We start from the raw sequence: 15,027 nt of genomic DNA on the forward strand, positions 1-15,027 counted from the left end.
GTTTATTATTATTATTATTATTATTATTATTATTATTATTATTATTATTATTATTATTACTATATAATCAGGAGGGGAGCTTTATTCATGCCAACCCTGGTGAATGTGGTGTGGAGGAGGGGAGTCACAGTGGATCTAAACTGGGTTCCTGAATTGAAACACAAGTTGAGCTGCAGAGGCATGACTCTGTCTGTGTGCTTCATTTCAAGAACAGGGATGTTCTTCATCAAGACAGATGGCACAGATTTAGCACACAGTGAGAAAGAGGTGGGAGGTATAAGCCTAGGCTCCCTACTTCAGTAGAGGGTATCATTTATTAATGAATCCAGGTCTGAATTAAAAAAAAAAAATCTTTGCCTCTCTCATCACCGAATCATCGTGCTCACCTCACCTAATCCTTTCTTACAGAGGCTCATAATGACATTATTTATGGAGCTATAAATACAACTATGATTCCCTGAGCTCTTATTGCTTTTCAGATTTACAGGGCAGCAGCTCTTGCAGACTCAGACCGGAATTGGTTTGTTTAGTTCCTCCAAAGGTAAGGCACTGATGTGGCGGCCCATTGCTTTATCAATCAGGACAATGCACAGAGAGTGGAGGGAGGAAAAGCAAAAGAACAGGACAGATCTGCTAGCGTGAAGGCATACAGGCGTCACCGAGGAGCCCGTTCTAAATCTGGCATCTGAGTGAGTGGGCTCATTTGTACAGAGAGCAAAGCCTGAGGAGACTGCATTGTAAATTTGTCAGCATGTACCACGCCGCAACAGAAGTAATCTCTATTCACTTTTTAAAGCACGTTACCAGAAATACATCAGTTGAAACTCTCTTCATGAGAATTTTGAAAGGGGCATATGACAGGAACAGGTGTAATGCTGGTAAAACGGACAGGACACAATTCTAAAAAATGGCATTAACTGACCGTATTTCTGTTTTCTAGGTAGCATTTCTGTGTTACACTTCAGACACATGAATTGCATACATATTGAATGGTGTGGTATGATACCGAACACTTTAATGAATAATTTTAGAGGCTGCTTAAAATGTCTCCTAAAATACAGTGGTGTTCAGGCTGTGTTGCCAGCAGTGTGTATCAATGACAACCAGGTAAAACAGGGTGACATAAAGAATTAAACTGCAGCTTACAAAAACACCAATAAGTACCAACCTCCTCTGTACTCTAGCTTTTAACACAAGCTAAAAGACTAAAGACTTTCACGTTTTATAAAGAAATAAAGCTCTTTATAAAGCTATAAGTCAGAAGAGCAGCCCTTGCATTTCATTCTGTTCATTTTTCTGCTTAAGCTTCTGCAATTGAGTTCTGTAATTGAACTCAGCGGCCCTGTTGACCCCTGTTCTCCCTGAAGCCAATCAGAAACCACTCTCTCACAGCACCTGCCACAGCGGCCCACACAGCCCTCAGCTAGCCGTGACGCACCTGTGAAGGAACCACTCCCAAGGACAGGGAGCCAGGGAGGGTCTTGTGCCCGGATGGGTTACTCTACCAGTAATAATAAAAATCATTTAAATATATACTATAATTATGGCATTATTATAATTCATATTATACATACGTTCTAATAATATCCTTATACTTATATAGCACTTTTCTGGGCACTGCTCTCAAAGTGCTTTACAGTCAATGGGTACTCCCCTCCACCAGTGTGCAGCCCCACCTGGACGATGTGACGGCTGCCATAGTGCACCAGTACGCTCACCACACATCAGTCACTGAGGAGGAGAACGGTGTGATGAAGCCAATTCACGGATGGGATTATTAGGAAGGAAGGAAATATTATTATCATTAGGTCACGATTGGTAAATGCCAGGGGGAACTTTGGCCAGGACACCCATAGTCTTCTCAAGAGACTCCCTGGGATTTTTAATACCCACAGAGAGTCAGGACCTCAGTTTTATGTCTCATCCGAAGGACGGCACCTTTTTTACAGTTTAGCATCCACATCACTGTACTGGGGCATTAGGACTCGCACAGACCGCCGGGTGAGCGCCCCCTACTGGCCCCACTAACACCTCTTCCAGCAGCAACCTTAGTTTTCCCAGGAGGTCTCACATCCAGGTACCAACCAGGCTCACACCTTCTGAGCTTCAGTGGGCTGCCAGCTGTGAGCTGCAGTGTAATATACAGTAGCTGCTGGCAGGTTGCATGGGTAAGCACAGACACACCTGTAGACACCCTACAGGACACGTGTGCTGAAAAGCGCATGCAGACCAGGGGAGAACATGCAGGTTCAGATGTCCTCCCTTCCCAATATTAAACCCGGGATCCAGGCGCTGAGATGCAACAGCACTAAACGCCACCATGTTTCTCCAAATAAATATGTTAGAGATGAAAATAGTAATTTCCTTCATTTGATAAAACTACAGAACACACTTAAATTTAATATTTTCCTTAAAAATCGTACCATAACATACAGTATAATGATGCTACTGGAACATTTTAAGAAAAAAACAATTATAAGAAAAAGAAAACCTCAATGGAACATAGTAGGAATCTATGCAGATTTGTGGCTATTTTTCGGCACACAGCTTTTGCAGGGATACAGGAGAGATATAAAATCGTCAGTCTTTCCACATCCCTACCACAGAATGGACATCCACAGATTCCTTGCACACATTTTAAAGACCATTTTAAGATTACTTGCTTAGCTGGGAATTGTACAGATTCCACTGCCATGGACACTGCACATTTACTGTGTGTGTCTGTGTTTCAAACCACTGTCCCTGGTTTACAAGCTCATTTCCAGCAATTTTCCCTGACGTACTTAAACATTATGATGATTAATAGTTGTAATACGCATAATAATTCCTTGCGTACATAACTTTCAAATAGCCTTCACAATGCACATCAGGTAGCACAAGTGAGAAATTGCCTCACTAGTTAAAACCCTTGCTCTGTAGAAAAGTGTCATAGGATATTTAATTAGAAAGTAGTTTGGATCTCGATTTTAACATTTGAAGAACTGCAACTTCTTAGTACAGTGTTCCAGGTCACCACACTAGAAAATCTGAAATGGAGGAAAGAGTGCCACCTACTGGTTCAACAATACCATTGCATCGGCAGCAGCCTGTAGGACTGTTGCAAGTACATTGTACTAGACGCCTGTGAAAATACTGTAAGGAAACTGCAGACCTCAGTACAACACCCATCTTCTTCACCACACAGTATGCACCACATGAAAACCCACGATCAAGAATACTGGATTATCTTATTCCAGTCTTTGAAGCACAAAGTTAATGATTTTCTCACCACACTTCATATCATATTAAAGTACAGATTTCCTTGGTCTTAATTTCTGTTAAGGTATACTGACTTTTCTTCAGGCTTTTTCTTTAGAGGTAAAGTCCACACTGTAGCCTGATCTCGTCAGATTTCAGAAGCTCAGCAAAGCTGGTCCTGGCCAGTCCTGTGGTGGCAGATATCCAAGGAAACACAGGCTGCTGCTCCTGGTGTACCTGTAGGTGGTGATCTTCCCTCTAGACCAGAATTTCCAAAGCAAGACCCCAGTACAGTGACCTGAAACACTGCAAAGTACTCTTTGCGGATGAGACAGTAAGTCAAGGTCTTGACTCGTCATTAAAAGATCCCAGGGCACTCTATTTAAGAAAAAGGGTATTCATATAAGTGGCCCAGCTCCATTTCACTCTAGACTTGTGCACATTCGTGCAATTCCAGAGCTAACAGCTCCCCTCTTCATTCAACTGGTCGCAATTTCGCTCTTCTCTGCTCGATGTGTGAAGTAATTAAGCAGAAGCAGAACCAGAAGCGAATGGATATTGTTCTAGTTGTACAGGACTTTGGGACGAATAGCACCATCTGTATGGTAAGAATTATTACTCATCTCATCTGTGTGTTGCACAGTGTAAGATGTAACAACCGGTTTAACAATCAGTGCGAGTCTGGATGCTGTTTTCCATAATAACACTATAATAATAATTCCCCCCTGCCCTCTTTGGGGATAAGGTTTTGGGTGTGTGAAGGCGTGATTCACACTAAGCCCAGGACTGTGAAGTGAAGAGACATTACGCCAATACTGCTCCATTAAACAACGGTGGTCTCACGGCAGACCTGTTCATTTGCATATGCAAAAAATGTGCTATGTTGAATTTCAATGCATGCGTTTTTTTTTCCCCAAAGGCTCCTTCAACATTTCCAATTGATTTGCATATGTGGAATGATATAATACATAAAGTTCAGACACAGGCACCGAGATGAAACAGTCTCACAGGTAGGTCATCTTTTCCCTTGAATCTTGATATCCAGTTGGTAAGCAATCCTGCTGTTGATCGATGCAGCCAGGATTCGCAGTATCTCAGTCTATAGAATTCTGAAATACATCAGTGGAGAAAACTAAATGTGTGATAATTTGTGTGAAAGTTATATACATAGGCTAAAGAAAATATAATATAAGGTTTCTTTTTAGAGAGGAAAGTAGTCTTTACCATAAAGCAATTTTTAAAAAATTCATTTTTATTGTATTGCAGTAATTTTATCCTTGGAAAATATTTCCAGTTTACTTATGTATGTATTTAATCATTCCTGACCTATATCTCAAATTGCTTGAAAGGCAAACTAGTAGAAGATAGGTATATGAATTCCACTTATCCTTATAAAGGCTGGTATACAAAATTAACATTTAAAAAAATGTGAATTAAGATCATTGGATTGCATTAATATTTCTTTACCCATAACAAAAATATAATACTAGTGGGCAGTATCAGAAAACAATCTAAAAGCCGGTAACTACACATTTAGTGCTGGTTTAACTCATACAGTATGTAGTTTTTCAAACAAGCCTTTGTGGTGTATTTTGATTAAAGAATCATGTTTTGCACTGAATGCAGTGCAACAGTTAAATGAACTCTAACAACAGACTGCATTAATTTCATTCTCTCAGGTTTACTTGCCACAGATTTGAACCTCTGGAGAACCATGATTTGGAAAAAGGCCTGGAGAAGGTTTAGTGATGTTGTAGTTTTCTTTTCCTGTCTGCTAGTCATGCTAACAGGTAGGAGCCAATGCAATCTGCTAAACTGTCCTGTAAAGGAGTAAAATTAAGTATCTGAGTGTTGCCTCTGATTATCCTGGTCCGTAACAGTGACTAATCATCTGTATTTTTACACAGGCTTCCAGGTTTGTGCAAATCTTACAACGCAGAAATCAGTTCATTTTGAAAAAGGAGACCGGACAATTGCAGACCAAGGAAACCCTCATGTGATCAGACCAGCCCTTCTGTTCATCTGTGACCCCAAGGAAATGAAACAGATCATAAAGGTGGACATCTGTGTAAGATGGAGTGAAGACAACCTTTCTTTGACTTTAGCATGCAAAGGACACAAACACATAATTTGTTGTAATTACAGTCTTCCCATAAAGACCTGCCATAATCTCAAGCTTCTTCAAAACATCTCTTATGACAATGCAAAATTCATTTTTTTTAATAACTGGACAGTATACCATGAGGAAACAATAACAATTCCCATACCAGGAGGAAGAGTCAAATGTGGTGAGCATTCAAAATACCATTTTAAATACTGTAGACTAATGCTATTTTCCTTTTGTTTATTACATTTCTCATGGAAGCTCTTGCTTTGCTGTTTCCTTTCAGACAAACTGGTGCTGAACAAGTGCAGTCCCAGCACCGAGACAGACAAGTAAGTGTGTGTGACTGCCACTAACGTGAAAGAGCAGCACCGCCTGTATTCGCGATGTGGCTTAAGGACCCACTGCCGGTATTCAGAGAGTACAGAGCTGGCTGCTGCAGAAAATAAGAAGCTAAACCCTTTTGGCGTAATGTACTTGGGTGCATAGTGTTTAAATAAGCTTCAAGAAAATAGAAAAGACAGTAAAGAGAAAGGTTCCACAGCTGTTCTCTACTTGGCACAGTATTGTTCAGCAGGCAGCAGCACAGAGCAGAGGGATAGCTCCAATAAATACCCTGCTTAACATATTAAATTGGAATTTGTTCTCAATTGACTTATCTGGTTAAGAGCACCACAAGCACTTATATCCCTAAATGGATTAATAAGAGGAATTCCCATGCCGCACATATGTCATGGTGAATGAAATTTACCTACAGATAAAACACAGACTTGTGTTTTTGATTTAAAAAACTGCACATTCGAGCAGACCTTTCATGTCTACAAAATGTTCACCTCATAAAGCCTATGCAGTTGCTTCAGGCAGCTAACGACAGTATGATGTAATATATTGCAGATTCCTTTGCAGCGAGCAGAGGTAGATAGTCCAGGGCTGATTATCACACAGGCGTTGAGGAAGCTAGAAAGCAGTCCCCAGTACTTCTAAAGTTGCTCTGTGCTTTGCTTAGTGTGATTGAACATTTCATTATCTACACCTCTATTTGTTCTTTTCATAGGTAATACAAATAGTAATACTTAATATGTTGACTTTGCACCTACATTATGTTGAGTCACTGGCTTACACACCATTCACTTGCCTTAATCCTAAACTAAGGTCACTTGAAATGACCTCTGTATTATAATGCACATAATCATCTTAACCCCACACTGAGAAGTAAAGAAAAAACTGTTTTTGTCTTCAGGCATTTCTCCACTCTAACCTCTTCCCAACATTAAGAAATATATCTGTTCCTTTTCCAGAAACCCCAGAGTTACGCATGTTGAATTTATTCACACACGCAACTACAGTGGGATACAAATCTTTGCAAATTCAAATAAGGTAGTATCTCTTTTCTGCGAAGATAACAGATGGCTGTTTGACTGAAACATTACAATTTATTCACATGCAAGGTTTCATTGTGTTACAATCTGCACCTTACCTCATGTAAGACATAGGAATAATAAACCTGTGCAAACAGATTTTACATAATAAATTTGTTTATCAGATACCAGTCCTCTGGTAATAACATCCATGCACGGACGTAGGGGAGGGCATTTTTGACACAAGAAAATAAACTGGAAACCAACCAGTTTTGTTCAGTCTTCTGGAAGCTCTGAATTCTGCACTAGAAGAGTTTCAGTAGACTCATCAGATGGTCTTTATGCAGAGTAACATGAGGAGGGGGTAAATGAGAGGAATTACCATGCAGGGAGTATTTCATTATGGAACAGGTAAAGGTTTATTCCATGAAAGGCAACGAAAAGAGAAACAACATTTTGGCTTTGGAGCCTTCTTCAGGTGTGATACCTGAAAAGTGTGTACCTCTGTTCTTTAACTTTCAGTATGGAATTGATCCTTTACCTGTTCCTTTGCAGGCCATGCCTGCTGAATCAGCCCCCTACGTATATTTTATTATGGAAGAAAACCAAAATCATAACGTAACCTATTCTCGCCCAAAGCTGATAGACGCTGTTCCAGTTAATGCCATCGGGTTCATTCTGCATTTCACTTTTGTTTTTCAGATCTCTCTCAACAAATCGGAGGTCCCTGACCCCGAAATCCACATTGTGCTGCCCCCTGACATTTTCTCAGGTCTTGCAAACAGACCTCCGCCGACTGTCAAATTTATATTTTCTTTGTACAAAAACTTGAAGGCTCATAAGGTAAGACTTTAAGGAAAAGTAGGACCTCGTCTACTTTTTATTTTTGCATTTAGAATATCAGTTATGAAACCAACCTAATGTTCTCTCTGACTTCTATTTATCTGTAAAAAGAAACAAAACTCACAGTTGTGTTTATCAAGCAGATTTCATGAATCAGATGAGCATGTATAGAAGATCAGATGGTCCCTGTAACAGCAGTGGTTTGGTTCCTTTAGAACAAGACTCCCCAGCCTGGCTCTGGGCATAAACACACCTGCTGCTTTCTGTTCAAGTATATAACCAAGCTCTCAGTGACATAACTGAACCTTTAATGACTTAAAAACCAGATGAATTTGAGCTCTTTAGTTGCTTTTAGTTCCTAAACATGTTGAAGGTAACTTAAGATCTCCACCTCCTGAGCGAGAAAAACACCTGGCAAAATTCCCCATCGAGAAACGTGCTGTTCAGAACGCCAGAAGCCGTGTGGGCCCTTAGCACCAAAATCGTTAACCTCTGTCCTATAGAACAATCCACCAGCTCAGCATTAAAACTGTGTGTCGCGTGAATCACAGTACTTAATGTTGCAGTCTTATAGAGGCTTCATTAACCTCTTCCTTTGCTGTAGAAATCCCCTGCTTTAAAGTAATTACAAAGAAGCTTCTGAGGTACTTTAATGTTTCAGCTTCCCTACACAAAATGATAGAGAGCACTCTCCCCCAACGGGATGTAAGAAAAATCAACTCCATCAAACATGTGTGTCCCCGGTCCCTCTTATGAAAGATACCAAGGCTCATATGTCCTTGCATTGTTATGTTAGATGTCCATTGTCCTCCTGTAGAGTTTAGAGCTGAGAGGGGAACCGTGAACAGTGGAAGGAAAGGAGACCATTGCATGTCTGTCTTTGTGTGCACCAGCAGGGAAACCAGGTGCATGCGTGGGTGAACGACTTTGGAATTGGAATAGAGGTAGAGAACGTAACCATCTCCAATCTTTCACACCCTGCCGTCATGAGCTTCTCTCACAAATCCCCAGTCCCGGTCAGTACACAGTCCACATCCGCCGTAGAGCCTTTCACAGTTGAACTGTTCTCTACGAGAGCGCTAAAGGACTGATGCTCTCAAGAAGATAAGAAGGCAAAAATAACGCAAACGTCTTTCTTTTTTGTTGTTGTCGTTTCAGGAAAATATGACAACCAAGTGTGTTTTTCTGAACAGATATGGTAAATATTAAAAAAGAAAGAAAGAACTAGCAATTATTTTAAATGTATTGTTATTTGCTTTCTAATGGAACCAGATTATTACAAATCAATATGACAAGGATCTGAAATGAACCCCTGTGGTCTCCCTTAACATTTATAGATGTTAGAGATGTAATTTTATAGACAATTAAAAACACTCGTGGTCCCATTCTACTGTTCCTTTTTCCATATGCATTTACAGACCACGATAAATATTTTTAAAAAGGAATAAGTGCCACTGTATGCTAACAATTCTGCCTTCTGTGTTTTGTGACTCAGACAAGTGGGATGATTTTGGCTGCCTCAGTGAGAAGCTACAAAATAGTACAACCTGCAGGTGCAGTCACTTCACCTTTTTTGCTGTACTGATGGTAAGTGGGTTTTTTTTCAGAATGTGCCACATGTGTGCTTAATGCACCATTTTCAGGATCCAATAAGCACATCATCTGATCCATTTAATAATTAGAAGCTAATTGATCCAGGGATCTTATCCAGCCCCTGCTTGAAGCCAGGGTATGAGTTACAACAACAAGACTGAGTAGCTTGTTCCAGGCCTCCTACGACTACCTTTGTGTAAAGAAGTATTTCCTGTCCTGGTTGAGCTAATGTCACCATTTTTTAAAGAAGCCAGGGTACAGGTAACTTGGTCAAGATCCCTACCTCTCTCTGTCCAATGACAGTCTTTTGGGGTTAATTTAATCTCTTTTGGAGAGTAGCTCACTGTTGTCAGCAGTTGCAAAATAACTGTCAGAGTCTTTTTTAAATTTCTTAGCGCAGGTTGAATTGCAGTGCATGAATAAATGATGGGAAAAAGTTCATCTTCTTTACTAAATAGATCATTTTGTAAGACAGCTGTCCCAAGTAATCTGTTCAATCAAGAGAAAAACTTGAAACTGGCAACTGGTGACCTAAAAAACCTACAGGCCTGAGGCTCTCCTGGACCAGGGCTGGTCTAGCCTATGTCTCTATCCAAAATAACAGAAGTTTCAATTGCTGAACTAGAAATGCACACAACTAGAGTTACATAGTGTAGCAGTCGCCGTTTCTCCACTGACACACTGGAAGTAACCGGGTGAGGAACTGCACATTGCCCTGGTACAGAGAATCAATTCCCCTCCGAGTTTATCAGTTCGATCCAGATTTAGCCCTCCATGTCTCAGTAAAAGACATTACAAGTTTGTTACCCACATACTGGTGTTTTTAAGTCCTAATAACCTCACACTACAATATGTGGTCCCCAGAAGTACTGACAATGTTTAGAATTACGTATGAAAAACATGAAGAAAGATTACTGTGCTTTGGACACACAGAAACATTGCTATTTCACTTTCTTTTGTTTTTAAAAGTGTTATTTAGCATGCCATTTCATATACTAATATTTGGACAGATTTTGGACATGCCCTGTCCAAATTATAATCAGAGAAACTGCGTATCGGTGGTACATTGTACATGTTTTGTTGCTGTGAGCAGATTCCTGCCTCCAGTCTGGACACACAGAACACTCGCACCCTCACCTACCTCACTTACATCGGCTGTGCTGTCTCAGCAGCCTTCTGCGCGCTCACTCTCCTGACACACTGGAAACACTGCAGGTGAGTCACTAGCGCCTTCCTTTCCATAGCCACCGCAAAAGCTGAGCAACACAACCGCATCAGCGTGTGTTGCACACAAAACAAACATCACTCTAAAGCAGATATGAGATCACTCCCCACAGTGGCTGCTGTCAAGATCAGGTTGATAATGTACTGGATTTTATGACCTAAGAGAACTGGAAAAGGGCAGATATGCTTGCGCCTGTTACATGTTGCAAGAACCAGAAAGAACATGTCAATTCTGCTCTCTCGCATGAAAGCAGTGGAACGATCTCCCAGCCCATATTAGATCTTATAGGTCAGTCAGCACTTTCCTCTAATGTCTTTAAGCTCCCTTTTCTACCATCTTTAAAGTAACATGCAATGCACTGATCTGAGTAAACCCATCTCTTACTCTCCTTGCTTTTCTCCTGTTTTATTGCAACACGCATCACAAAAGGTGCTACTTCACAGGTAATTATCATATTACAAAAACAGGTTCCTACAGGTCTTTAAACTAAACTGAAAAAGAAATGAAAATATAGGGCCCATTCTATGTACTTTGCATCCTACTGTGCACAAATTATTTTGATTAATACAATAGCTAGCTAAATACTAACACTTTTTAACATGATTAAACATTTAATGTTTGCAACTCAAGATAAATGTCATCATTGTTTTAAGCTCTGTATTTCTGGATGTGCAAAAAGCAGCCTGGCCCACTCTCTCCCCCGCTGTGCCGTACAGAAGAGCAGCCAGCGAGCACTCCGTTCAGATCCACGTCAACCTGGCGTCGGCCCTGCTCCTGCTCAACCTGAGCTTTCTGGCCAGCGCGGTGCTGTCGCCTCTCTCCGGCCCAGGCCTGTGCACCGCGATGGCTGTCCTGCTGCACTACTCCCTGCTCTGCACCTTCACCTGGATGGCCCTGGAGGCACTGCACCTCTGCCGGCTGCTGTGGCAGCCCTTCACCACCTACATCCGGCGCTACCTTCTCTGGCTCTGCCTCCTGGGCTGGGGTAGGCACAGCAGCCACGGCTCCGATGCCCTCCGCTTCCTAGCTAAACTCTTCATCGAAGAATCTCTAATGCGGTCTCCCCTTTCTGCTCCGACTTGCAAACCGCAGCGGCCCAATCTACGCCAGCTGAAACAGCCTCAGCAACCTGGGTCAGGGAACACCGAGAATTGGGATCATCAGAGACACACTTTCAATTCGCTGCAGCATCATGCAGAGGACTGACAAAGGTCCCACTTATCATGACATCCCTCTGGTGGATACCTAAAGACACACGTCAAGCACCTTGCCAGCAGAGCACACCCGGCCACTTACCTTCAGACTATATAAGATCAATCTTGCACCGCCACTTAGGGTCTCTAGTAAAGAGGGCCTCATAAGAGCTACAGACACCAGCATCCTTCTCAAACAAGGCAGAGCAGCACAAGAGACCTAGCCATGACTATACACTAGCTTCTGAAACCAAGTGCCAGGACAGAGCAAGAAACTGGGACCGAGCTACCTGAGCCACTGCAGAGCCATCACAGACGCAGCCCTGCCACCACTGACATAGAAGAATTCGATCGGCTTAAAACTCATCTTCACTCTTCAAAGCAGTGACGTATCCTGGATGTTGGTTCCTGCAACCAGCCAGCCATCTTTTGGAGCTGCTATTGGAAATTACATTGTTTTCCCTTTACCAATAAAATACCATTTTGCACACAGACGTACAACAGCAGTAGTGGGAAACAGCAATAAATTACAATCACAATAAGGAAAAATGCCAGCTGCCACATACAAATTTCACACTGTGAAAATAATTTCATGATATCCTGTTTGTTTCACACTTTCCCTCTCTTTGTGCCCAGGTTTCCCAGCTAGTGTTGTGCTCATTATTGTTGCAGTCAACAAGAAGAATTATGGTCAGACCACTACTGGTACATCATCCATGTGAGTTTGCTCTAGCGACCCATCGAGAAACTGATATAATTGTATTAAAGGTGTGCAAAATAACATCAGCTACACCCTGTCCTGTGCAATCTGACACCTTATTTGCTTTACAAACATGTTTGAATGATCTAAAATGGAAAACAAATAGACTGTCTAACAATATTCCCTGGCCTTTCACACTAACATCAAAGCTGATCTGAAGGCCCTTGTCTTTGCGCTTCAGATCAGCTTTACTAAGGCTCTCTGCTGGATATGTCCGCTAAGTGTAACACCTCCTGTTAACGTCATGCTCCAGAGTAACCACCATCCTATTTCAAGCCACATGTTCTAAGCAATATCTGATGAACAGCATATAAAAAAGTTCCTTGGACTCGTGATTGAGAATTACTGCAGGAAGAATTGTATGAAGGTACTTTCTGATTTGACAGTGAATTATAGTGGTAATAATCAGTGGACTTATTACTTCTAGACAGAAGAGAAATCCCAATGGCACTGCTGCCTCAGAGCTGTTGGCTCCTGGGTTTCATTCTAGCCTGGGTCTCACACCTCTGTGTGGAGATTACTTTACTTTAAGTGTGCCCTGCAATATTCTTGAGTACTGTGCGATTGTGTGTCCTGTGCAATTGTGTACCGTGCAATGTTCTTGTGTCCTGTATGATTGTGTGCCCTGGTGTTATGTCCAGGCTGTGGTGTTGCCTTGTACCGTGTACTTCTGGGATAGATTTTGGGTTGTGCCATCACTTACCAAGCATCTGGTAATAGATGGATGGAAGATATACACTGTAGATATATGAAGTAACTGGACCACAGCATTTCTCACTATCAATAATTATTATGACTTGCTAGGATGACTAGCATTTGCTATTCCTATTCGGCAAATCTTTTTTAATATATTTTCATGCAATAATATACAGCAGATTTCAGAATGTGATTGGCCATTTTGCTCAGATTAATGGCAACTTGAATGAAATGTACACTGTCAGTCCGTTGCTCTGTGAAGCAGGTGACATCCCCGTGGTGATGTCACAGGAAACAGATTGAAGAGGCCGGACCGTTCACTGGTGTCACAGAGGCCCAAAGCTGGCTGCAAGCTCCCGCCCCTTACTGCCTCCCTGCATAGCAAAGCCACAACCTGACAACGGACCCGAGAGGCCAAACGCACAACGCACAAATGTCAGTTCAGCTGTGAGGGAAACCCATTGCAGCCCACCAGCAGTTAATGAAAACTGAGTGCAACCACACAGTCCGCACACTCAGTTTCACTTCAACCGGCATCTGAGCTCAAGGCTTGAGCTAAAACATCTAAAACCCAACAGGTTTTCCAAAGCATAATAAAGAAATTAAAGCACAGCTACGCCTAGCTCCCAAAACATTGGCGTGTGCACGGAAACATTAACACACAGTTTATACTTTTAAAAACAGACAACGGACCATAATAACACTGCAAACATAAAATCAACAGACAAGCAACCATAAATTCTCATTCAGATGCTCCTGTCGTAACAAAACAGGTGTTGGGTGACAAACGTGACCATCCACTATGCCAGCATCACCGGATACTTGGGAATTGTGCTGTTCTTGAATGCTGGAATCCTGGTCTCTGTGATCACCAAAATGGCGCAGCTGAGGTCAGTGAGCAGCCACAATGAAACCAGTCGGACCTGCAAGGCCACCTGCAGCGTGCTGGGGCTCAGCTGTGCGCTGGGGCTCACCTGGGGACTGGGCTTCCTCTCCATCGGCTACATCAACCTCCCCATCCTCTACATCTTCACCATCCTGAACTCACTCCAAGGTAACAGCAGGCAGCTGAGCTGCAGACAAGAGAGGGAGAGTGATTTAGGAGACAGCTGAGCAACAGACTAGCAGCCTCAGCATAGCTGAAGTCTTCTATTCGGAGTTAATTACGTTTCAATGCAAATGGAATTGGTTTTTTTTTCATAACTTTGACAGCCTATCAGTCAGACAGCATTAATGGCACTTCGTTCTGTGCCACTCAGTGAGGTAACCCTTCTACATAAAAGAATAGATGAAAATCTCAAGGGCCTTTCTTTCAAACTCTCTCTCATAGAGTTTAGCGTGACACTTAATATGTAGGTTGACCTCATATAAAGGTCGATTTCAAGAATTTCCCTCAAGACTCACAATTTCTTGCTGTTGGTACGGAATGTGACTCTCTAGGTTAAGAATTACTATAACCCTCTGACTTTCCTGTTCCTCAAGGTTTTTTCCTGTTTCTGTGGATCTGCATGATTAGATATCGGAAAGAGGAACTTGCGGGGAAAAGCACACAAAATCTGGAGACAAAGCCGCAAAACAACATCATCACCACCACCACGTAAACTTAACCACATAACGTTGAAGTTGTTGTAATTAATTCTTCAGCTTTCAAATGTATCGCGAGACAAAATAATTTGCAGGGCAAAATAAATAAATGTGATCTGGTTTTGTGTTTTAAAACATTGCACCATAAGAAAGCAGAACTCACAATTTAATACCAGGTATGACGCACATTTCCTCAAGCGACGGGATTAATCACTACGTACTGTAACTTTCGGGCTACAAAAATGTTTTTCCCCAAACCATTTCAAAGAAAGCAGCAGTTGCTGATTACAATCTATTACAGAGGTGTATCGGTCCCGTACAGAGTGAAAACCTGGCAGGATGTTGATTGGTAAAGACTGGTTCATTGATACGCCTGGTGCAACGGTTAGCACAGCAACCGCTAAACTCGCTTGTGGTCAAAACGCGTGCGGCAC

The 15,027-nt window shown here is 41.9% G+C and overlaps 1 protein-coding gene and 2 long non-coding RNA genes across 3 annotated transcripts; 2 read left to right on the plus strand and 1 right to left on the minus strand.

The window, feature by feature from the left end:
• Window positions 1-2,457: 2,457 nt before the first annotated feature.
• Window positions 2,458-14,863, minus strand: LOC107080056 (uncharacterized). Its single transcript, XR_001480959.2, has 3 exons — window positions 14,757-14,863; window positions 13,984-14,082; window positions 2,458-4,346 (listed from the first exon to the last, which is right to left on the minus strand). It is a non-coding gene; the product is annotated as an uncharacterized lncRNA (long non-coding RNA).
• LOC138224377 (uncharacterized) lies at window positions 4,922-7,536 on the plus strand. The gene is made up of 5 exons (XR_011182851.1): window positions 4,922-5,027; window positions 5,145-5,525; window positions 5,628-5,673; window positions 6,640-6,718; window positions 7,402-7,536. It is a non-coding gene; the product is annotated as an uncharacterized lncRNA (long non-coding RNA).
• On the plus strand, window positions 8,442-14,985 carry LOC102683892 (adhesion G-protein coupled receptor G5-like). Its single transcript, XM_015368578.2, has 8 exons — window positions 8,442-8,558; window positions 8,701-8,740; window positions 9,038-9,129; window positions 10,229-10,350; window positions 11,077-11,345; window positions 12,190-12,271; window positions 13,783-14,063; window positions 14,492-14,985. Exons 1-8 carry the CDS (start codon window positions 8,529-8,531, stop codon window positions 14,608-14,610), a joined length of 1,035 nt encoding a protein of 344 aa, XP_015224064.2. The 5' UTR covers window positions 8,442-8,528; the 3' UTR covers window positions 14,611-14,985.
• The last annotated feature ends 42 nt before the right edge of the window (window positions 14,986-15,027 follow it).

Source organism: Lepisosteus oculatus, chromosome 20 (assembly GCF_040954835.1).
Source record: "Lepisosteus oculatus isolate fLepOcu1 chromosome 20, fLepOcu1.hap2, whole genome shotgun sequence".
Classification (NCBI taxonomy): domain Eukaryota; kingdom Metazoa; phylum Chordata; class Actinopteri; order Semionotiformes; family Lepisosteidae; genus Lepisosteus; species Lepisosteus oculatus.

Excerpts from the sequence above, each read along its gene's own strand:
- LOC102683892 (XM_015368578.2), top strand. The coding sequence starts at position 8,529 with ATGAGCTTCTCTCACAAATCCCCAGTCCCG. Across the intron at positions 8,741-9,037 it reads TGTTTTTCTGAACAGATATG|ACAAGTGGGATGATTTTGGC; the intron begins GTAAATATTAAA and ends TTTGTGACTCAG. Across the intron at positions 11,346-12,189 it reads GCTCTGCCTCCTGGGCTGGG|GTTTCCCAGCTAGTGTTGTG; the intron begins GTAGGCACAGCA and ends CTTTGTGCCCAG.